The sequence below is a fragment of the Callospermophilus lateralis genome, chromosome 9, assembly GCF_048772815.1.
Source record: "Callospermophilus lateralis isolate mCalLat2 chromosome 9, mCalLat2.hap1, whole genome shotgun sequence".
NCBI classification, from domain to species: domain Eukaryota; kingdom Metazoa; phylum Chordata; class Mammalia; order Rodentia; family Sciuridae; genus Callospermophilus; species Callospermophilus lateralis.
In genome coordinates, this window is record NC_135313.1 from 67,489,952 (window position 1) to 67,513,410 (window position 23,459).

The following is a 23,459-nucleotide window of genomic DNA, read 5'->3' on the forward strand; positions in this document are numbered from 1 at the left end:
AATCACATTAACCCACAAATTTAAATAAATTTAATTCCATCAATTTATTTGACAAATAAATGCTGTTAATGTGTATTCATGTGTTAATGTTGATAAATTACATTAACAGTGTTAATGTACAACAGTTATTACATTAACCAGCTGCAACTTAAAGGAATTCTGGAGAAATGAGAGAGGAAAAGTAAATGGTTTGAGTATAGTAACTGGGTTGTAAAGAACAGGAACACAGGATATGATGGGGTGAAGTAGACAGACATAAAATACATCAAATATGGAAGGGTACTGGAGGGCACATGTGGGAATCAGACATCAGATACATCAAGATACCTTTCAGCCATAAAAGGGTAACGTGACAAGTGATGAACTTGGGCTACCTTTTATTTTTCACAGAAATTGCAATGAAGATGCTCCTTTAACATATAAACTATGCTGTATAACTATAATCAGGCTTTCCAGTTCATAGTGCTCTTTCAGAATAATTTTTTTTCAAAAGTGTACATTATACAATAAGTGCATTATAGATATTCAGCATCCAATTTTGTTTCTGACAAAAAAAAAAAAAAAAAAAAGAAAAGAATTACTTCCAGAGTAAAGGATATCTTAAATTCAAATAGACTAATGTGGGGAATTTTGTCACAAGAATAGAAAAAATAAATAAAAATTTTGAGATTTTGGACATAAGATAGAATGATAAATTTTAGTGATTAAGCTAGTGATCGCTCTGATGAGAGATCATGTAGTCTCTTGATTTTCAAATTGCAAATTCATTAAGATGCCTCAGAAAGTCCCAAAGGCCCTTAAGTGTAGACAGCCAAACAAACTGGTTAGATGAAGAGCAACCTCCACTATTAAAAAAAAAAAAAAAAAAACATGGTTTTATCTCCTTTACTAATTAGGATTCTGTATAAAAATTTTAAAAGTTGACCTAATCAATTTTTCCACTTCCAGAAAAGATTATTGTATCCTCCTCCCCAAGTAAAATGGTTAATTTAACAAACATTTGCCAAGAACTTAACCTTGTGCCAGTCAATAAGGGAAACCCTGGCTTTACAGAAGAGAATAAGACAAGAACCCAAGTTCAGGAAGCTTGCAATCTAGAAGGGGAGACCAGCAGGTAGGCACATAGGATAACATCTAATAAACACTTTAATAACACCATTTACAAGGAACACACATAGAGGGAGTTCCTGATTACTTGTAGGAGTTTTTCAGTAGGAAAGGGTAGAAGGATCATCCTAGTTAGAGGGGAAACCCATTAGAAGTATGGACCTATAAAGGTTCCCAACCCTATCAGACCTAACATGTACATTCAATAACAAATATTTCATAATGCCCCCTTTGTTGTTAAATAAAATCACAGATAATAGTTACATGCCTAGTTTATAGGTATGCTAGTTAATGACCTACCCTTAATAAAAGAGAAGTAAAAGGAATATTGTATGTAACAAAATAATATCTTGTTGAGTATGTAAATGCCTCAGGTATGTGTACATTAAATAATATAATGAAGTTCTTAGGAGCTTTTACATAGATTTAATGAGTAAGCTTGTATTTAAACAAAAAAATCAATATTCACCTGAATATTATTGTATTTTTCTTTATATTTGCATCCTGTAAGGACTGAAAATTACATGTATGCCTATGGATAGGTGTATATTGTCCCATATACAGCCCAGAATTCTTCAACTGTGACAAGCACACATGTATACTGATGATATGATGTAGTAAACAACTACCACAAAACCTGTTGTCATTGAAGATATCACTTTAGGAGGCAGTAAACCAGTCTTAGTCAAGATTCAAATAGAATGAGCTAACCATCTCTCAATTTACATGGTAGCTAAATTCCTGGAAAGTTTAATGAATATTAAAATGCACCAAGGTAAATTTCTTCTTATATTTAAAACCAAGTTTCAAGGATGAATGACTAAATTTGGTTTTTGCATATACAAATGACTGGTAGAACACTGAAAAGTTCCATAGCACATGGAAAATTTCTGTTATTGTTGGAGACTGTTGCAGACATTACACGATTTCCATCTACCTCATTATATTAGCAAATTAAGAAAAAATCAAGAGGATTGTGTCAAATATAGTAAAGATAAAAGGTACAAGAGGGACTGAAAGTAAATCACTGAGTCAGGTATGCAGTAATGATATTAATTAGGTGCAATATTGGCTACAATGCCAAACTGAAGTGACTTCAAGAAATAACAATAACAGAGCCCCTTTTCTTGCCAGAATCTTGGTAACAAATCAAAGGAGAATTCCAGTACTGGAAGGCTGCACATGGTGAAGGAAAGGCTTATTGTATTTTGAATCTTGGGGGTTTTTTTCCCCCCTAAGATATTTATCGACTAAAAAGAAAGAGGAATGGTGGAGAGAGTATTAAATATTGACAAGTAAGGCTACTGAAGATGCCTGAGAATGTGAGGCTGGAGGGAATCTGAAGTTTATGTGGGGACTCGAGCCTGAGGGGCACTCTTTCCTGTTGTTCAAGAGGATAAACTGTCACAGGTCGTGCTTTTATAGATAAGCTTAGAGCCGGAATGGGGTTTAAGGTGTTCCTGTCTTTTATATTTTAAAGTTTAAATTTTAAAATATTCTGACAAATTCTGATCATACATATTACTACCAAATTAAAATACAGTCTCACTACCAATGTAGATCTTAGAACTAGAAGTAACCACAAGAAATTATCTAATTCAGTCTCTAGCCTATGGCTTTAAAGCACTATCATTCCCATTTTACAAGTGAAGCCAGTGAAACTCAGACTTGTTAAGTGACTTATCTTATTTTATGTACTACTCCTGTTTTGCAACATAATATTTACTCATTCAGCAAATATTTATTAACCACCCATCAAAGTTATAGACACTTTCCTAGGTTTGGCTCTTTAGACAACACAAAGACTGTTCTCTGAGAATTTAGATTCTAGGACTGGAGAAGAGGATGTGGGGCCTGGCAGAGAGCAGAAGACCAATAATACTTAAACCAATAAATAACTGTGCAAGATGATTTCAAAAAAGAGTAAATTAAAAAAAAAAAAAAAAGACTGATAAGAAATGTCTTGGGTGGTTGGCTAATGGTAAAGCCATGGAGGAAGTATCATTTGAGTTGAGACTTGATGAGAAGGATCCAGTCCCATGAAACTATTATGTAGAACATTTCAAACAGAAAGAAACACTTGTGAAAATGGCCCAAATGGGAAACAGGCTTGAGATGTTGAAGGAATAGAAAGAAGGCCACAGGCAGGCTGAACTGCAGTAAGGTGCTAACATCTCAAGATGATTAGATAGGAAAAAAATCACATGGGGTCATGGGGTTTATTTATTGTGGCTGCAGTGAGAGTCTTTGGAACTTTGGAACAGACATAACATTGATTGACACTTGGGAAGATTGTGCAGGCTTTTGTCTGCAGATGGCAAAGCCAAGAGAAGAGCAGGAGAACCCGCTTAAAGCCCTTGCTGCCATGTAGAAGGGACACCACAACATGGTGGTAACAGAGATGGAGAGAAGTCAGTAAATGTGAATACATTTTTAAAGTAGGCTGTCAAGATTTGTTGGTAGATAAATTGTATGAGAGAGTATGAGAAAAAGCAGAATTAGGGGTAGTTCAAAGATGTTTTTATTGTTCATTTATTCTTGTTGAAAACTTAAGAGAGGGGAAACAAAGGCGTTGCTTAACCCAGTTTTATAGATGGTAACTCATTTATCCAGATGGATAAAATCCTGGGAAGAGGCCAGGGATATAGCTTAGTTGTAAGGCGACTGATCAGTATATAGGAGGCCCCAGCATCACAAAACAACAATGACAAAACATCCGAGGAGAAAAAGGTGTGCTGTGGCAGACAAATTTCTGTTTGGGCCATCTTAGGTTTGAGATGCCGATTACTCAGTCATCTAAGTAAAAATAGATGGCTTGTAGGCAAGTCAGGCACCCCAGGAGCAAGCACAAAGATATACATGTGAGTATTGCAAAATGAGATTCATTAAATGAAAAATCAGATATAATCCTGGCAAAAGTTGATTTGAGTCAGTATTTCTACACCAGGATCAGGCACCAACTTTTGTGTGGGTCTTTTTAAAGTCTGGAGATTCATATTTGGTAGATCTGAAGGAATATCTTGAAACTTACCTATTTTTTAGGTGGCAGAAATTATTCTGTCATTTGGATATACAAGATCTGGTGGCAATCCCTGGGACGACAAAGTCCTCCTGTGTTCTGAGGTGAACATCTCTATGAAATTAATGCAAAAATACATAAAGGAATGGAAATTATAATAGGGATTATTTATTAATTGCTTAATGTTAGCTGGATTATCCAAATGTTTTCCTGGATGCATTATAACATTGTGGATTAACTTTGAAAAAGTAACTTTGTCAACGCCAATTAAACATTAATGTCTTTCTTCCAATTCCATCAAATGTTAAACTACTGTAACACTGTTGTTTTATTTACACCAACATTAAAGAACTGAGTTTTTATCCAAATAATTTTGTGTATAAAACATATCTAATGCTAAAACTATAATGAGACATATAAATTTGTTACTAAAGAAGATGTAGCATGATTGCTTATATTTTTCATAATAAACATTTAATATCTTAAGCAAATTCAAATTTGATAAAGTAAAGGATCTTCTATATATAATGCTAAAAACATGTTGAAGAAATGAATATTGGCAATAACTGTGCTTGCCTATATCACTAATATTGTCTGATGTTCATGCCATTCAGAAAGGGAAATGATTCTGTATTTTCTAGTTTTATAATATCAGACATCATGCCACCCTTAGCAAACTACCTTAATATCATTAATGAGAAGTAATAATGTTATTGCCTCCATCTTCAGAAAGTCAACTTAGATGGACTACCTCAGATTTTCTCACATTTAGCTTTTTGTGACAGACCTTAGTTTCTAAGACATTAACACTCAGAAGCTAGAGAACTGTACTTAGTTACATGTTTCATTAGCTTCTGCCTTCCCTGAAATTAGGATTCTTGTAATTAATTCCTTCCTTTGTTCACCTCTCTTCTTTCAGACTTTACTGTTATATTCATGAATTCTGAATGCAAAAAAAAAAAAAAAAAAAAAAAAAAAAAAAAACGGTCTTAGAAGCCTAAGTATCTACAAAGCTCTTTGAGGGAAAATATATCAATTGAAAAGAATTTCTGTTCCTATTAATATGTTTGGATCATTAGTCTGATAGATAACTTTTGGAATGAATATGAGGAAAATTTCAGCAGGTATCTTTTTAGAAATCCTGATCATCTTGTCAGCTGTTTTTTCTGAACTTGATCTTTACAATAGATGACAGTGGTTTGTTGGAAGTTAATGTCCAATACAACACACATACTTAGGTTAAACTTTAAGTAAGTAGCTCTGTCTCTTCCTTTAGGTAGTTCTTGACTTGTATGTGAAAGAAGTTTCCATTGGCTTTTTTTTTTTTTTTTTTTTTGCATCTTTGATGTTACCTCCCAAACTCTGTGACTTAGCAAGGGAAAGATACAGGATCCTCAATTGAGTAAATAATTTTGCATTAAGCTGATCAATTTTGTCTTATTTTAGTGTAATTGACCACATATTGCTATAGATGGCATATGGTACAGATTTTATCTGGATAAAGTCAAATTCCCATTTTGAAGATATAGCATTTATACATATTTGTTTATTGGGTCCCAGGAATTGAACTCAGGGGCACTTGACCATTGAGCCATATCCCCAGCCCTATGTTGTATTTTATTTAGAGACAGGGTCTCACTGAGTTGCTTAGCACCTCACTTTTGCTGAGGCTGGCTTTAAACTCATGATCCTCCTGCCTCAGCCTCCCAAGCTGCTGGATTACAGGAGTGCACCACCGTGTCTGGCTATACTTATTTATTTGATGTAACATTTGCCTACTATGATTTAGAATCATTTGATGACCAGTTTTCCATGTCACTGTAAAGGAAGAGAAGGCAAATTCAAATTGCAATATAATAGAATGCTAATTATACAAACAATATAAAGCCAAGTATCTCAGTTGTAAATATTGTTAAATATAGGAAGAAATTTTCAGTGAGGTTGTATCTCCTCTTAAAAAACCATAGTTTGCCTGGGTGTGGTGCACATACCTGTAATTCCAGGGACTCCAAAGGCTGAGGAAGGAGAGTCAGAAGTTGGAGGCCAGCCTGAAAGACCCTGTCTCAAAATAAATATAAAAAGGATTGGGGGTATAGCTCACTGGTAAGTTTCCTCTGGTTCAATTCCCAGGATTCCCCACAAAATTCATAATTTTTGGAAGTAAATATGAGGTTTGTTGTGAATAAAGAAATGGCACACTAGGTAATTCCCAAGGTCTTATACACATTCAAAATATCTCTCTTTGTTGTTAGTAATGGGTCATTGAAAATATTGAAATGATTGTAGACAAGATGACAAAGGACTACAAACTAGCTTTAATATTACTGAGTTTTATTGAATAATTCGTTGAACGATGTATATAAATGCAAAGCTATAAAAGAAAAGTGAGTGTGGAATCATGAAATTTATTACTTGTGTTACCATTTCCTTATTTGCACATTAATATTTTCTTACAAACAAGATGAATGATGAATTAAGCAGAAGGTTTCATTGATGATTTATTTTGTCAACCCTGTGGATGAAACCAAAGAACATATACTTTGGTTCCTTACTTACAAAATAATAATCATATCACTTACCTATAGGCAAAGGTTTTAGAGAGTCTCTGTGATAAATATTTTAAATGTAAGATTCTTGCAAATGCTTACAAAAAATAAAGTAAAATTATTTTTTAAAATTCTTGAACGTAAGATTTTCTCTTGTTGGTGACACTTTCTGATTTAATTGTAACCAAATTTATTCTTCAGTAGCAAGATGTTTAATACTGATAAAAAATTTTCTAATTTCAGGCCTTTAAAAAGAATTCCACTGGTATTAAGACAGAATATCGCCTGATTTATTGTAGAATGTCTAGTAAAAAATATTGACAGATATTTTAAATATGAATCTAGGATCTAATGGATTTAAAAAACTGTAATTGTATATATATTTAAGAAAGTTAAATACTTCAATAAAGAAAACTAAATTCTACCTCAGTATAAGAAGGCACCTGGGGCTTTTAATAAACAGTGGATGCAGATATGTTTTCAAGTTGAGATTGGATGATATTCATTTACCAACAAAAAAATATGAATTATTTAACTTCTGAAAGAAGAGACATTTTAAAAACAAAAAAATAATGTCAAAATTTGTTAAAAATAAAAGTCTAAAGAAAACTTTCTTTGCTGTGACATCTGGAAAAAAGAGTCTGAAATATTCAATCACAATAAATGAATTCTCAGGTTGATCTGGTACTGGTAAGGTGTGGACTGAAAGTGATAAGGTTCCTTTTGTCCCCCTTACTAACAAAGTACCTTTCTTTGAAAATGAATTACCTTTTTTATATCTTATAATTTCAGTATGTGTTTTTATTTTATAAAAATAATAACACTTTACCGTTTGTTGATCTTTTATGCTTTCAAAGTCTCTATCAAGAGTAAAAATTAGCAAAAAATATTCTAATACCAGTAAAAAGCTCAATAAATAACATCTAAGAGAAAATTCTTTATTGCTTCTCTTTTCAAATCATTGTGAGTGGGTTTGTAGATAGTTTCATCTGTTATATTGCGAGAAATTTAAAAACCACAAAGATAGATTTCTATACCATATCTGGATATTTCATGTAATTAGGTATGCTGCAGGATAACCATTCATTTTGAAATCATTTCTTCATTTCAATTCTGATGTTAACATGATATTATGAGGAAGTTATTGGACCCACTTTTCACTTGCAGGCAGTATAAATAGAGTACATTGTACTAAAAATGAGAACTAATAGTGCCTACTCAGCAAGAAGAGACTGATAATACCTTAGTCTACTCTGTCTTAAATTTGGATACAGTTGATTCTCTCCATTCTGTAACATGGGGCAAGATACCTTAAGTCTTTAGAGAAATATTTGAATAGAAAGAAGAAGAAAATAATTATTGCAACCCTAAGCATTGTCTATAAGCAGTGCTGTACAAAACTGTCACTAGCAAAGAATTCTCAAAGGTATTAGCAGAACTTAATAAAAATAGAAATAAGGCCAAGGCATTTGTTACATTGTCACACAAAAATGTAAGAGGTATTTAAAGAGAGACATGAAGAGTGACCATTTATTGGGTCTTACCTGCAACTCCATAAATAAGACATTTTTATTCTAATTTACAGATGAAGAAACTGAAGCTTGGGACTAAATAAATAACTTATCCAAAGTGACATATTGATACAAAAGCAGAGTTCAATCATAAGTTTGTCCATTCAAAGGTCCCCTAGCACATACCTATTAAAACTAAAATATTGCCCATACAAATAGTGGAGACTAAAATAATCTTGAACTGGGCATGGTGGCTCATAGCTTTAATCCCAGCAGCTGGGGAGGCTGAGACAGGAGAATCAGGAATTCAAAGTCAGCTTCAGCAATTGCAGGGGGCGGGGCAGAGGGGATGCTAAGAAACTCAATGAGACCTTGTGTCTAATTAAAATACACAATAGGGCTGGGGATGTAGCTCAGTGGTTGAGTGCCCCTGAGTTCAATCCCCAGTACCAAAAAAAAAAAAAAAAAGAAAGGAAGAAAAATAATAATAAAATGACCTTGAACTATCCATCAATCATTGTAAGGATATATGCTTTTAAATCTGTCAAGAAGAAAAAAAAACTATTTTTTTTCATTACACTCTGAAAAATATAACACAGCATTGGGAACAGAAAAGACTAACATCTCTATACCACTAAACCTGAAAATAGACCAGTTCTAGTTATGGTAGCCCTATCTCAACTACACAAATTCCTCTGACTTTTAAAGATTTCCAATATTATTTTTAAAACAATTAATGCCTTCCCTTATTACCACCATGGTACAAGGGAAAACATATTACAGTATATACTGTAACATTTTAATAAAAAGATTTCTTTTCCTTGACATTAATGATCTTTTTTTACCAAGTCAATATTAATAGATAAGGGGCAATAGTTATTTCATGTGCTATTTCTTCAATTAAGATATAACTATTCTTAACACAGTTGGATTACTTTGTAAAATAAACACCAACAATGAACAGATAAAATGACTCAATAATTGATTGGTAAATACCATGTAACTATGGAATAATTATATGCCCTGTGAATTATATAGTACTTATAGTTGACATTATTTAAGAAACCTAAGAAATGAACTTGTAATTTGTACTTATCAGATTTCAAGTCCAAACAACCAGTTAAGTATCCTGTTATTATATAAAAGTATCCTATCATTAGATACCTGGTCAGTAATAATCATGCAATTAGTTACAGATATCATACTCCAAAGCAAAATATAATCATAATATCCTTGGCATATCAAGAAACAATTTATCCATTTAACACATTTAGGAAGAAAAAAATGCATTTAAATATAGAGTGTAATTAATGCATGCAATTATCCAATAAGTGTTCCAACAGTTACAGAAAGAGGGAGCTTGACTGGCTCCTTTTCATTATTCAGGTCTTTCTCAGTTCAACTGTCAGCCCTCAGCACAGCCTTTCTTGATCTTTCTGTCTGAAGTAATCTCAGCCACAACCCATGCCCCTGAACACCCCCTCTAATATTATACTGTGTCATGGTATTCTGTTTAATGTCCTCATTGCACTTTTTACTCTGTGAAATTTTTTTTAAATATCTATTTTGCCCAATAAATAAACTAGGTCTTTATCTCATAAAATGACCTAGTTTCTTTCTATTAAAGAAGACACTGTGTCTATTAAATATGTCTGTTAGAAAAGTGGGCATTCCTACACTACACTACAGTCCTGGTGTGTGGTTTTGGGTAGACAGGAGCACTGGGATGTTTGTTGGTGAATGAATGATTTACTGAGTACACATTATAGACAAAGTACTTGTTTGGGGTTTAAAACAAGATAGATTATGTGTCTCACAAATCTTACATGGGTAGATAGTGAAATAAGCTGCCATATGTTCTAAGCATTTTCCAGTGCAGGTTTAAAACTTTTTAAAATTAAACTAACCTTAACATTGAATTCAAACATAAGCGTTGTTCTCAATGCTACCATATCATTTTAACCTGTTTCTAGCAACTCTACCTTACCTAAACATACTTTGACTTGCTTGTCAACTGTTTCTAACCATACACATTTATTTCCAACAGACAACCACATTAATTGGTCTTTTGAAGACTGCTCGGCTCCTTCGTCTTGTGAGAGTGGCCAGGAAACTGGATCGATATTCAGAATATGGCGCTGCTGTTCTAATGCTCTTAATGTGCATATTTGCCCTGATTGCTCACTGGCTGGCTTGCATTTGGTATGCAATTGGGAATGTAGAAAGGCCATATCTGACTGACAAAATTGGATGGTTGGATTCCTTAGGACAACAAATTGGGAAACGTTACAATGACAGTGATTCAAGTTCTGGACCATCCATTAAAGACAAATACGTCACAGCACTTTATTTTACCTTCAGCAGTTTAACCAGTGTAGGATTTGGAAATGTGTCTCCTAACACCAATTCGGAGAAAATCTTTTCAATTTGTGTCATGTTGATTGGCTGTAAGTAGATTTCTCTTTTGCTATCTGTTAGGATAAAATAATACCACTAAATTGATAATCTCTAGAACATTGAGAGTAAAAAAAAAAACTATAGACAAGTATGAAGATAATGGAGTTACATACATGGGTACTGTATTCTGTTGAATCTGATTCTTTCTGTGAAATGAAATACACATAAAGGCTTTTCTGGACCTCAGGAAATCATGGGCATAAAATTGGAGTGACATGGGTCTTGGGATTCAGAAACTGAAACTTGCAGTTCACTCTTATTGCTATATATTTTTTTAAAAAAGGTCTTCATCATTTATTGTTAATAGGTATTTTCTATTTCAAGCTTAGGCCAGATTATAGTAATACTATAAATATAGATAGATGGATGGACAGATATAGAGATAATTATAGATGGATATAGATAGAACCATATATATCATAGATATGTGGGTATTTACATATGGCATCACTATAATTATAATGTAAGTTAATTTTCAAACACCTATATATATATATACATACATATACAACACATATATACTTGTATGTGTATATATATACATGTATTTTCTCCTGACATCAACAAAAAAATCCATTTTCCTATGACATTACTTCAAGAACTAAGTAATTGCTCTTTACCCTGTAATGAGTTTATATTGAGCATCATTTATTACATATATTCTTTGGAATAAAAAAGAAACTTAGGTTATGATGAAGTGAGATTAATGTTAATATTTTTAAGAATTATTCCTGTGGAACCACTAAAGGTAACCTTGATGATAGCAAGCAGTAATTAGCAAAAATATGATTGATTTTTACATCTTCAAGAAGAGTATCATATTCAGATTACATACAAAGTTGAAAAGAGTTCTGATGTTCAATTTTTAAATGTCAACCTACTGACTACTGAAATATGTTCAAATAAGACCTATTTCTGAAACTTAAATAGATTCTCTCACTTTATTGTCTACTTTATAGAAATTGTAATTTGCATATATATGTGCATACATATTTGGCATTTTTATCTTAATAACATTTGAATAAGAAAATAATAGATTTAAACACTCTTTAGATACTCTACAAATTCAGTCCAAGCTTTGACTACAACCACAGAAGTAACAGTATATCCAGAAGAAATTGGAAGTGGAGTCTACTAGAAAAATTATATATTTATATAATTTATGCCCAGGCAGATTGAGTTTCTCCAGGCAAATACAATCAAAGTATTTCATGATTGTAATGACTAGAATAAACTTTACATTTGTTTTAAACTTTAGTGGCATAAGTACCAAGCAAGGAAAAGAAAAAGGTTTATTCTCAAATATTTGTATAGAAAATATATATATATATATATATATATATATATATATATATATATATATATATAATGATGTTTTTAATAAAACAGAATCTGTATTTAGAAATTTAGAATTTTCAAAAAAAAAAGTTTTTAAGTACAGCAAAGTGTAGCCAGTTCACCATTTAGTTATCCTCACCACAGTGAGGATTAAATAAGTATGTGGTGATATTTATTTTGTGAACTATTTTAAATTAAAGAAAGCTCAGTTTATCAATTGGTCTATATCTAATCTCTAATCCCTAATCAAGGAAGTGTGAACAGTTTGCTTGCTCTCTCTCTCTCTCTCTCTCTCTCTCTCTCCTCTCTCCCCTTCTCTTCCTTCTCTCCCCTGCTTTATTCTTTCCTTCCTTTGTTCCTTTTTCTAGCTTTTATTAATATATCAATATAAGATAAGATTATTTCTATTGATCACTTAAAAAAAATCCATGTTTCCTGCAGATAAATTTCATCTTTTAAGAGAAAACACTCTTGTTAAATTGAATACAGCACAATAAACTCATCATCCACATAACATCATTTATTTTATTAAAAGATTCATTTCTATAAATTTAATCAAAATGGGATTGTGTAAAACTTGATGTCACACAGGAAAAAGCTTACAGATATTCCCAGAGGAATCTATCATGACCTGTTATGAAATAAATAAAGGTAAAATTAAGACTTGTAACTCAGCAATAAGAAGAATGTCAGAAATTTGCTGAGCAATTTGATGTTCATGGATATATTTGTACCTGCTATTTCTAGCTAGAACTAGATTAGGAAACCATTTGGTTTCCTCTATTTGCTAAATTCATACTCCAAGCATATACTTCACACTTCTCAGACTCATTAGGGAGCCTAATTTTGACCTAAAAATAAAATGCAACTGAAAATGTAATGCAAAATATTGTATATGTGCTAATTATAAACATAGTGATTATCAGATTTAACTCTCAGAATCCTTGAGCTTATTTAAATTCAGTCATTTTACTAAAAAAATTTTGAAGACAAGTTGGGGAAAAAAGTAATCAACTATGCACATTACAATAATATAATTCAAGAAAACTTAAAAATAAAAATTAAAAATTATCATCTAACCAAATGCAAAAATTTTAATTTATGTAAATGCATTTTACTTATTTTTTAAAAATATGTTTTAGTTATAGATGAATATAATACCTTTATTTTATTTATTTATTTTTTATGTGGTGCTGAGGATCAAAACCAGTGCCTCACACATGCCAGCAATCCCTCTACCACTGAGACACAACCCCAGCCCCTGTAAATGCATTTTAAAAGCTTCTACCTAATTACTATCTAATTACTACCTAATCACTTCTGATGTATACATAAACAGGAAACAGAGAATTCCTTTAAAAGTGTATATAATTCAAAATTAAAAAAAACAAAGTGAAAATTAATTAATAAATGTAAATATAATTTATGCTGACTTATTTGTATTTATGCTAATTTATAGTATAAATTTATACTTTATTCAAATACTAGAAATACAATGTCTATATTTAATTTTAAAAAACGAGTAAACTAGTAAAATAAGAACAAATGTCTTCCATCTCTAACCTGCTTGACAAACATCTTGGGAGAATTTCTCAATATTATAGACTGTAAAAGACAGTTACTAGAGTTCTCTACTTCCAGTATGATGGAGTAGCCTTACCCCTCCTTATTAAACAAATAAACAACAGAAAAAAAGCAAAGAAACAGGATCCCAAACAAAATGTATAAGGTAAATGCTTTTGGACGTTGAACACCAAGCAGGGAAGTGTGATCCCTGAGAGAAGGGAAAGAACCAAGATATCCCCATGTTACCCTTGGTTTCCTGCCTATAGACGCCTTCTGAACCACAGTGAACAATAAAGGAAAAAAAAAATCTAAGCAGACTACAAAATTATCACTAAATTAAGAAAACAATATCACAGGTTATGAAGCCCAGGGTGTTATGGTGTTCAATACAAAAAGAAAAACAGAAACAAAACAGAGACAACTATGACAAAGTAAAACTCCAGAAAAGTACAGGGGTATACCCCTGAGTACTAATAAATAGTAAGACAACTACATGGAATGAAAGTCCTCATGGCCAGGCGAAGTAATATATAAGTATTGTAATCTGAACAATTTTTAGGTTTCACCCAGGTTTGGAAGATTCAAATAAGCAGAGCAGAAAACCTCCATTGAACATCCAGGGTATTCACTAGAAATCTCAGAAAAATAAGAATACCACAGTATCAGGACAAATCTTAACAAAATTTTAAAAACAAGTCTCAATAGATACAACCCAGTCATCAAATTGTGTAACTATCTGCAAGAACAATGTCTAGTGGGCAAAGAGATTTTTAGACAAGACCATGACAGCACAAAATATAATGGGAAAATAGGTAAAGGTGATAACATCAAACTAAAACCTGCTGCAAAGTGAAAGAAACAAACACAGAGATAAGAGAGGGCCTACAGCATGTGGGAAAATATTTACAAACTATACATCTGACAACGGGACAAGGCGTTAATATCCAAAATATATAAGGAACTCAAAAAACTCAGGAGTAAAATAAATATAAATAATCCATTCTGACCTAAATACACATTTTTCAAAAGAAAACATACAAATGACCAACAGATATTTTTTTTTAAATGCTCAACATCACTAATCATCATGGAAATGCAAATCAAAACCACAATGAGAAATCATCTCATTCCAATAAGAATAATATTAACAAAAAAACAAGTGCTGCCAGGTGTGGTGGCGCATGCCTGTTATCCCAGTGGCTCAGGAGGCTAAGGCAGGAGGATGGCAAGTTCAAAATCAGCCTCAGCAATTTAGCGAAGTGCTTAGCAACTCAGTGAAATCCTGTCTCTAAATAAAATACAAAATAAGGCTGGGGATGTAGTTCAGTGGTTGAGTGCCCTGAGTTCCATCCCTGGTCCCAAAAATAAGTAAATAGAAAGATAAGTGTTGTTAAAGATGTGGAGAAAAAGAAACACTTGCATATGTTCATGGGAACATAAATTAGTACAACCATTATGGAAAACAGTGTGGATGTTTCTCAAAACCTTAAAAATAAACCTGCCATATGATCAAATGATCCCACTCCTGGGTAGATATAGCCAAAAGAAATTAAATTGTTCTGTCAAAAAGAAATCCCACCCCCATGTTTATTATAGCACTAGTCACAATACTCAGAAAATGGAAATAACCCAAATGTCCATCAACTGATGAATGGCTAAACAAAGTTTGGAATATATATATATATATATATATATATATATATATATATATATATATATATGGAACATGAATATAATTAATTCAACCTTAAAAGAGAATGAAATCTGTCATTTAAAGTAACATGGATAGAGCTGAAAATATTTAAGTAAAATAAGCCAAGAAAAGATAAAAATTATATGTTCTTGTTCACACGTAGAAAATAAAAAAGTTGACCTCAAAGAAATTAAGAGTGTAATGGTGTTTACAAGGAGAGAAAGAGAGAGAAGAGGTAGGGAGGAGTGGAAAGAGATAGAATCAAGTGCTGTGAAGTTACAGTTGCATAGGGGTAAAAGTTTGGTTGTGCTATTGGACAGTGGGTTCACTAAAGATAGTGATTAGGATTAGATGAAAGGATTTTGAGTGTTTTAATCACAAAGAAATAATAAATGTTTGAGGAGACAGATAAAGTTGAACTGACTTATACATTATGCAATGTACACATCTATCAGAACATTATGAGCAGTTTTATGTGTGTATGTATAACTTTTAAATAAATTTAAATGTAAATAATAACAATGTCTAACATTTTAAAGGATGAAAAAATACAGCATGGATCAACATTAATTTTATAATAGCCAGAATTATTATAAAAACAATAGATACAGTAGAACACAGGAAAATGTGACCCATAGGCAGGCAGCAAATCAAATAAAAAAGGAAATCAACAGAGATGATAAAACTAACAGAATACCTAGTACTTGAAAAAATGTATATGTAGAGTCCCCAAAACTAGGGAAGCAAGCAGAAAAATAACAAGAAAAATAATGATTGAATTTTTTCCAATCTATAGTTTATAGACAACATCTATCAACTATAGATTCAAGAAGTTCAGTGAATCCTAAACAGATTAAATGTAAATAAAATATATAAAGGCACACCATAATCAAGTTGCTGGAGTTGAGTATGGTGCCATGTACCTGTAATCTCAGCAACTCAGGAAGCTGAGGAAGGAGAATCTCAAGTTTGAAGCTAGCCTGAGCAACATAAGGAAGCCTTACCTAAAAATAAAAATAATAATAATAATTTAAAAAACTGGGAAATAGCTCAGTGGTAGAGTGTCCCTGAATTTAATACCCAGTATCAAAAACAAAAAAAGAATCAAATTCCTGGAAACTAGTTACAATGAAAATCTTAAAAGGGGCTAGGGGAAAAAAAGACACACATCCAAAAAAAAAAAAAAAAAAAAAAAAAAAAGGGCATAAGGTTAATAATAGAACATTTGTTATTAGAAACAACAGAAGCTAGAGATAATGGAATAAAATCTTTAAACTGCTGAAACAAAAAAAAAATGTCAAAATTACAATGCAAAAGGAGTGATGGAGCTAAAAGGAGAAATAGACAAATTCAAAAGAGAAATCTACAAATGCAGTTTGAAATTTCAGCATTCTTCTATGTTTTATACAATAGAAAAATAAAAATAAAATATAAAAAACTTAAGTACTACTATTAGCTAACTTTGCTTGGTGACCATTACAGACTACCAGCAGAATACACATTTTTTTCTAGTATATGTAGATCATTAGTCAAGACATCATATCCTGAGCCACAGAACATATTTAAAGTACTAAAATCATACAGAGTATTTCTCTGACCACAAAAAAAATCCAAGAATAAATAACAATAAAGAAGGAGGAGGCAGAAATATAGGAGAGAAAAATGGGTAAATATTTGTAACGTCTCCAAATATTTAAAAATTAATTAACACACTTCCAAATAATTTATGGTTCAAAGAAAAAATAATCACATAGATAACAGAAAATATTTTTACTTAATGCAAATGTAGGAGCCATCTAAATCAGTGTCTAGAGAGAAATTTATAGCTTTCTGAGTCTCTTTATTTAAAAGAGATCCAAGCCTCTATCTTAAGAATCCAGTAAAAGATAATAATAATAATAAGATAAACTAGCAAATTAAACAACACAGGTAGAAAGAAAGGGAAAATGGAAATAACAGCTGAAATTAATGAAACAGAAAACAATAGAGAGTTAATCAAAGTAAATTTTGGCTTTCTAATGATCAATAAAATTGATGAACCTCTAACTAGACTGGAAAAGAGACGGGCAGGGAAAGCTTCTAACAACCTGTATGAAAGAAAAGATGTTACTGTAAATCTTACAGACAGAAGTAGCTTCCACCCAGGTGCTGGGTCTTTCTGAGAAAGCGAAGGCAGTGCTTGGTGAGCCCTGACTTCCTCTCTTTAGCACTGTGCCCAGCAGTGACTACACCCAACAGCACTATGGCCTAGGTCTCCAAACTAGCCTCTGTCTACACTGTCTACCCTCATAATGCATGACAATGAAGCTACCATCACAGAGAATGAGATTAATAAGTTTGTTTAAAAATTTGGTATAAACAATTCAGATTTCTCTGCTTGTTCGCTGAGGCCAGGTTCAATGTTAGCCTTGGGAACTTCCTATGCAATGGAGGGGCTGATGGATCTGCTCAATCAGCTGGAAGCCCTCCACCACTGCTAAACCAGCCCAGGAAAATAAGATAGAGATGAAGAAAGAGAATTTGGGAGTTTGATGATGACATAAGCTTGGGACATTTTGACTAAACTTTGTAATATATTAAGAAGCTGAACTTTGGGGAGAAGGGGTGATAAGTAAGTGAGCACTTGGCTCCCATGTGTGAAGCTCTGGATTAATCCACAGAACCATAGGAGAAAAAAAATGAATTCTGGGAAGAAAATTAATAATAAAAGTACTTTATGAATTGACTTATTCATAAAATTGAAAATCTAGGTGAAATGCACAAATTCTTGAATGTACATTTTTCCAAAACCAAAACAAAAGGTAATTCTGAACCACAAAATAAAAAATTGATAAATTTGGGACCTTCAAAATTAACTTCTGTTCTTCAAAGGACATTGTTAATAATATGAATGGGAAAGTGATAGGATGGAAGAAAATATTTTCAAAATATAAATATAAAAGTGTTGATATCCAGAATATATCAAGAATTCTTACAACTCCAAACTAACAAGATAACTCATTTCAAAAATGAGCAAAATATTTGAAAAGACACTTCACGAAGCAATGGTCATGAAGTACATATAAAGATGACATCAGTCAGCAGGGAAATGCACATTAAAATCCTAGAAAGATATTATACACACTCTACCATGGTTAAAAATAAAGACTGACTAAACCAAAGTTCCAGAGGATATGGAACAACTGGCATTGTCATACATTACTGGTGAGAATGTAAAATAAAACAACTTTGGGAAACAGCGTGGCAGTTTCTTATGAAGTTTTTACATACCACACAATTCAGTAATTCACTCTTAGGTGTTTAAAAGGAAAATAAAAATATATGCACACACAAAAACTTAGGCACAAATATTCATGGCAAATTTATTCATAGTAGTCAATGAACTTCCATCAATGGAAGAGATAAACTGTGGTATTTCCATAGGATGCAAATCAATTTGTCAATTCAAGATCTAAAACAAATTACTGATAGACACAATAATCCTCAACATTCTGTTGAGCAAGTGAGACTCAAATGAGCATGTACATTATAGTTCCATTTATGTGGAATCCAAGGAAATGTAAACTAATCTGTACTGACATAAAGGAGTTCAGTGGTTGCCTAAGGTCTAAAATGAGGGACACAGGAGAATGTTTGTGGTAATGGAAACAGTCTATATCAATTATTGTATTTACAGGATTATTCATGTTTGTCCCATCTACTTGGTTTATGCACTTGAAAAGGATGTATCTTGTTATAAATAAATTATGCTGCAATAAATTTATATTTTAAGTACATTTTAAAAAATATGTCTGGACATAGTGGTACATGCATATAATTCCAGTGACGCAGGAGGCTCAGGCAGGAGGATCACAAGTTTGAGTCCAGCCTTAGTAGCTTAGTGAGGCCCTAAGCAACTTAAAAAGACCCTGTCTAAAAATAAAAATAATAATAATAAAGGGGGGATGAGGTACCTCATAGGTAAAACACCCCAATGTTCAATCCCCAGTAAACAACCTACCCCCCAAAATTATATGTAATACATGGGAAGAAAAAGTGTATTTAGTCTATCAGCATAGTTTATCTAATGTACAAAAAACAGTGAAATTTATTGGCTTGGCTAACATATCAGAGTTTGGGTATGGTGTGCTAAAGGAAGTTTTAAGATATACATGTTTTATTTCTCTAATAAACTAACAAGTAAACTATTTTGATGAAATAAGAACTTTCTACTAAATAAAATATTGATTTTAAGGGGAAAATGCTCATCTATAAATAGCCAGCATTCTTTTGACTAGTATTTTACTCCAATTGATGGACATCAACTAAATAATATATAACTATAATAATTTTGTTATATTATATTTTTCTCTATCTTGCAATATTTAGCTCTACTTGCTTCCTCTCCAACCAAAACAAAACAAACAAAAAATAACTCTTCTGTATAATTTAAAACATCATCAGCATAGAATTTCCCAAGAGATATATTTCAATGGTTCATTCGGGTCTTCAACTACATACTTACAATCCAGATTTTCCATCATAACACTAAATGGGAAGTACCTGTTTATTACATAAACTAACGTTTCAATTGGTAAGATGGAGATAAAACCACAGTATTTATCAAAAACTAAACAAGTTACACAAGTAACTGTGTGGTTTAGGTAAAATAACTATCATTGATTATGTGCTCTCAGAATCTCTTTGCAGAGCATGTAATAGGTACTTTTCGGAAACATAACAGTACATAAAGATACATTCAATGCTATGCTTAGGATGCAAAATATACTTCCTACATGAGTCACAGGAATTAATTGTGACAAATATTGCTAAACTCTCCTTGTAACAATGTATTAATTGACTCAAATTAGAAAGAATTTAGGGCTGCTGATGCTTCTTATGGAAGGTATACCCTAAACAACTGATCTGCCTTAGAGAGAATTAATGTCTCTTGCACAGGCTAACTCAGCTAAAGATCTCCTGGATTAGTCTGGATTTCCAGAAAAGCAGATCAATAGATGACAGATAAATAGATACAGAGATACCTAGAATTATTATAAAGAATTGTCCTAAGCATTTATGGTGGAGAAACAGTGGTATAATTTCATTCTGAGTCTGGGTACAAGTCCAAAGCAAGAGAAGACTTATTTCCCATCACAGACATGCAGGCAGAGAGTGAGTTCTCCCTTATTTTGTCATTTTGTTCTGTTCACATGGATAAGATGAGGCCCACCCAGAGTGGGGAGTTCAATCTGCTTCACTTGTCTACTGATTCAGAAGTTAATTTCGCCGGCACGGTGGTGCATACCTGTAATCCCAGCAGCTCCACAGGTTGAGACAGGAGGATCCTGAGTTCAAGGCCAGCCTCAACAAAAGCAAGGCACTAAGCAACTCAGTGAGAACCTGTCTCTAAATAAAATTTTTAAAAAAAGGGCTGGGGATGGGACTTAGTTTGAGTGCCCCTGAGTTCAATCCCCAATACCAAAAAAATACAAAATAACAACAAAAAATAGTTAATTTCAGCCAAAAACACCTTCACAGACTCACCCAGAGTAATATTTAACCAGCTTATCTGAGCACCCTGAGGCCTAATCAAATTAACAAAATTAAACCTGTATCTCCTCAGTTTTCATCTCTTTAAATAAAAAATAAATAAATAAAAATTAAAGGGCTCCTCTTCTTTCCCAGGGACATTCTCTTGCTTTGGACTTCTATGACAAACAAGGAAGGTGAAAACCAAACATAATATACAAATGATAAGATAAATGCTGTGGAAAAAAGCAAATGCTCAAGAAAGCATAATGCTGCTGCTACTGCTTTTCCCACCTGCACAGTATACTGCTGTTCTAGTGCATTACATACACATCAGCTCCAGGCTCCTGACAGATGCCCAAAGATATATATATATACCTGTACCTAAATACACACACACACACACACACACACACTCTGTACCTAAATTTATATATATATATATATATATATATATATATATATACATACATACACATACACATACACATACACACACACTCTGTACCTAAATCACCTGGTATATATATATATATACCAGGTGATTTAGGTACAGAGCATTTCATTTTTAGGATTATTCTAAGCTGAAAACAAATACTACAAGGAAAAAAGAAAATACACAAAGACCTTATTTTAAATCCTAAAGATTTAGCTCAAGAAGTACTAATGAGGGTATTTTACCTAAGTACTGAAAATATTGCAAGGGATAAAATAACACTTTCTTCCTATATGTAAAAGAACAAAAATGTATTCTATTTTTTTCTTAAAAATTAAACTATATGCATTTTCTAAGCCAGAGATATATTATTATTATGCAAAGAAACTGTGAAAGTGAATTAGAATAAATTAAAAATCATATACAAATTAACACTCTAAAGAAACTTTAGTCTTCTTTTAAAAATTAGTCATTACTCAGAAAATCCAAAGTTTTAAAAATAACCTTAAAATTTATAACAGACCTCTACTACTACAAGGTTAGATTTGAAGCTAAGAGGCAGAGAGAGTCACAATTTTAAAATTAATATTTAACTTTAATTCAAAAAGTGTTTTATAAATCCCTAAAAGATGTTTTTGCCCATGAATAATTTTTCAGAAAAAAAATTATAGTGAGCCATAGCATGCCTTACTAAAAATAATCAAATGCTATATTCCAAACCCATTGCATCTCTAGTCAATGCTCCTGATCACAAGCTCATGTTATTAAAAAAAATTGTATTTGTACTTTAATTTAGAATCCATAATGAGTTTTAATACTTTCCCTCTCTATTTATACCATTAAAATTATAAAAATTTCAAGTGTTATTATTTTTTTTTTTTTTTTTTTGCACATGGGCCAGTGGTAAATCTGCATAACTGGGCTGGCTGACATGATCAAAATCTACATGATTGATATCCTGAGAAGATATACTATACACATGTGTAGTGTTCCCCCATAACTTTGTTTTTTATCCAATCCAGCACTAATGTATGCAAGCATTTTTGGGAATGTTTCTGCAATTATCCAAAGACTGTACTCGGGAACTGCCAGGTACCACATGCAGATGCTACGAGTAAAAGAGTTCATTCGTTTTCACCAAATCCCCAACCCTCTGAGGCAACGGCTTGAAGAGTATTTCCAGCATGCATGGACTTACACCAATGGCATTGACATGAACATGGTATGTATTTCTGTTTCCCAAAATAGTGCTACAGGCATTAGAGCTATAGCCAAAATGAAAAAGCCAGTCTCACCAGCTTTGAATCCCTTGCTTTTGTTTTCTTCTCTCAGATGTTTATTTTCTCCCCTGGAGATAGTGTCTCATTCTCAATTCATGGCATTGCATGGTGCTATATCTAGTTATACTGTGTGGCAAAGGCATTATAACATGATGCAAACTGATATAACTGTGTGTTGTAGAGTTCCCACTTCTGGTTAGAGAAAGTCTTGCTTTAGCTGGGACTTGGACTTTCAAAGTATGGCCTAATTGTCAGCACCCAAAAAAGTAGCTGAACCCATGTGAAATTAAAATTTGGCAAGTAAACTGTAACAATGTCCCCAAACAGAGATCCGAGATTAAATAAAACATTTTAAAAAGTAGAACATTTAAAAAATTTTAGGAAAGATTAGGAAACTTAAGCATGTTAAAAGCATTTTCTGATAGGAAGTTTCATGCCACTTTCAACAACAATTTTTCTATATTTTGAAACAATTGACGCTGTGCCCTTTTAATGTACTTGCTTTAATGAACCTTTCATTTCAAGGGGAAAATATGGATTCCTTCATATATTTTAAGCAAATTTGACACCAACAATCACTTATCACAACCCTACCTCCTGTTATCACTGCTCAAAAATCAATATTTATCAGCCTGCTTTAAAGGGCCTTTTATTAGTAGGGAAAAATGCTAAAATTCTTTTATTTGCTTTTTTGATTTTAGAAGATAATTGTTACAGATAAATTATACAACAAATACAAAGTCAATGACATATCATTGAGCTATAGGAAAAAGATTAAAATTTGGAGCCTTCCCATCCAGCTAATCCTCCACTGGGCAAGGACCCTATTTCTGAGAATTCTTTAGAAAATAAAATCACTGACATTTAATTACATCAATTTCATAATATAAATTTTAGTAAACGAAGCTACAGAATTTACATTGATTTTTTTGTGTATGTGACCAGCAAAATTTTAACCAAAAACCAAGTTTCAAAATTAGGAGTAATGGTGCAGG

General features: G+C 32.4%; 1 protein-coding gene across 2 annotated transcripts in view; it reads left to right on the top strand.

Annotated features, from left to right (window-relative positions):
- The window catches only part of Kcnh7 (potassium voltage-gated channel subfamily H member 7), a 456,737-nt gene that overhangs the window by 386,449 nt on the left and 46,829 nt on the right, over nt 1-23,459 (top strand). For both annotated transcript variants that reach the window (XM_076866090.1, XM_076866091.1), the window contains exons 8-9: nt 10,231-10,630; nt 22,207-22,406. In XM_076866090.1, coding sequence (XP_076722205.1) covers nt 10,231-10,630; nt 22,207-22,406 — 600 coding nt within the window. The remainder of the gene's footprint in view (nt 1-10,230; nt 10,631-22,206; nt 22,407-23,459) is intronic.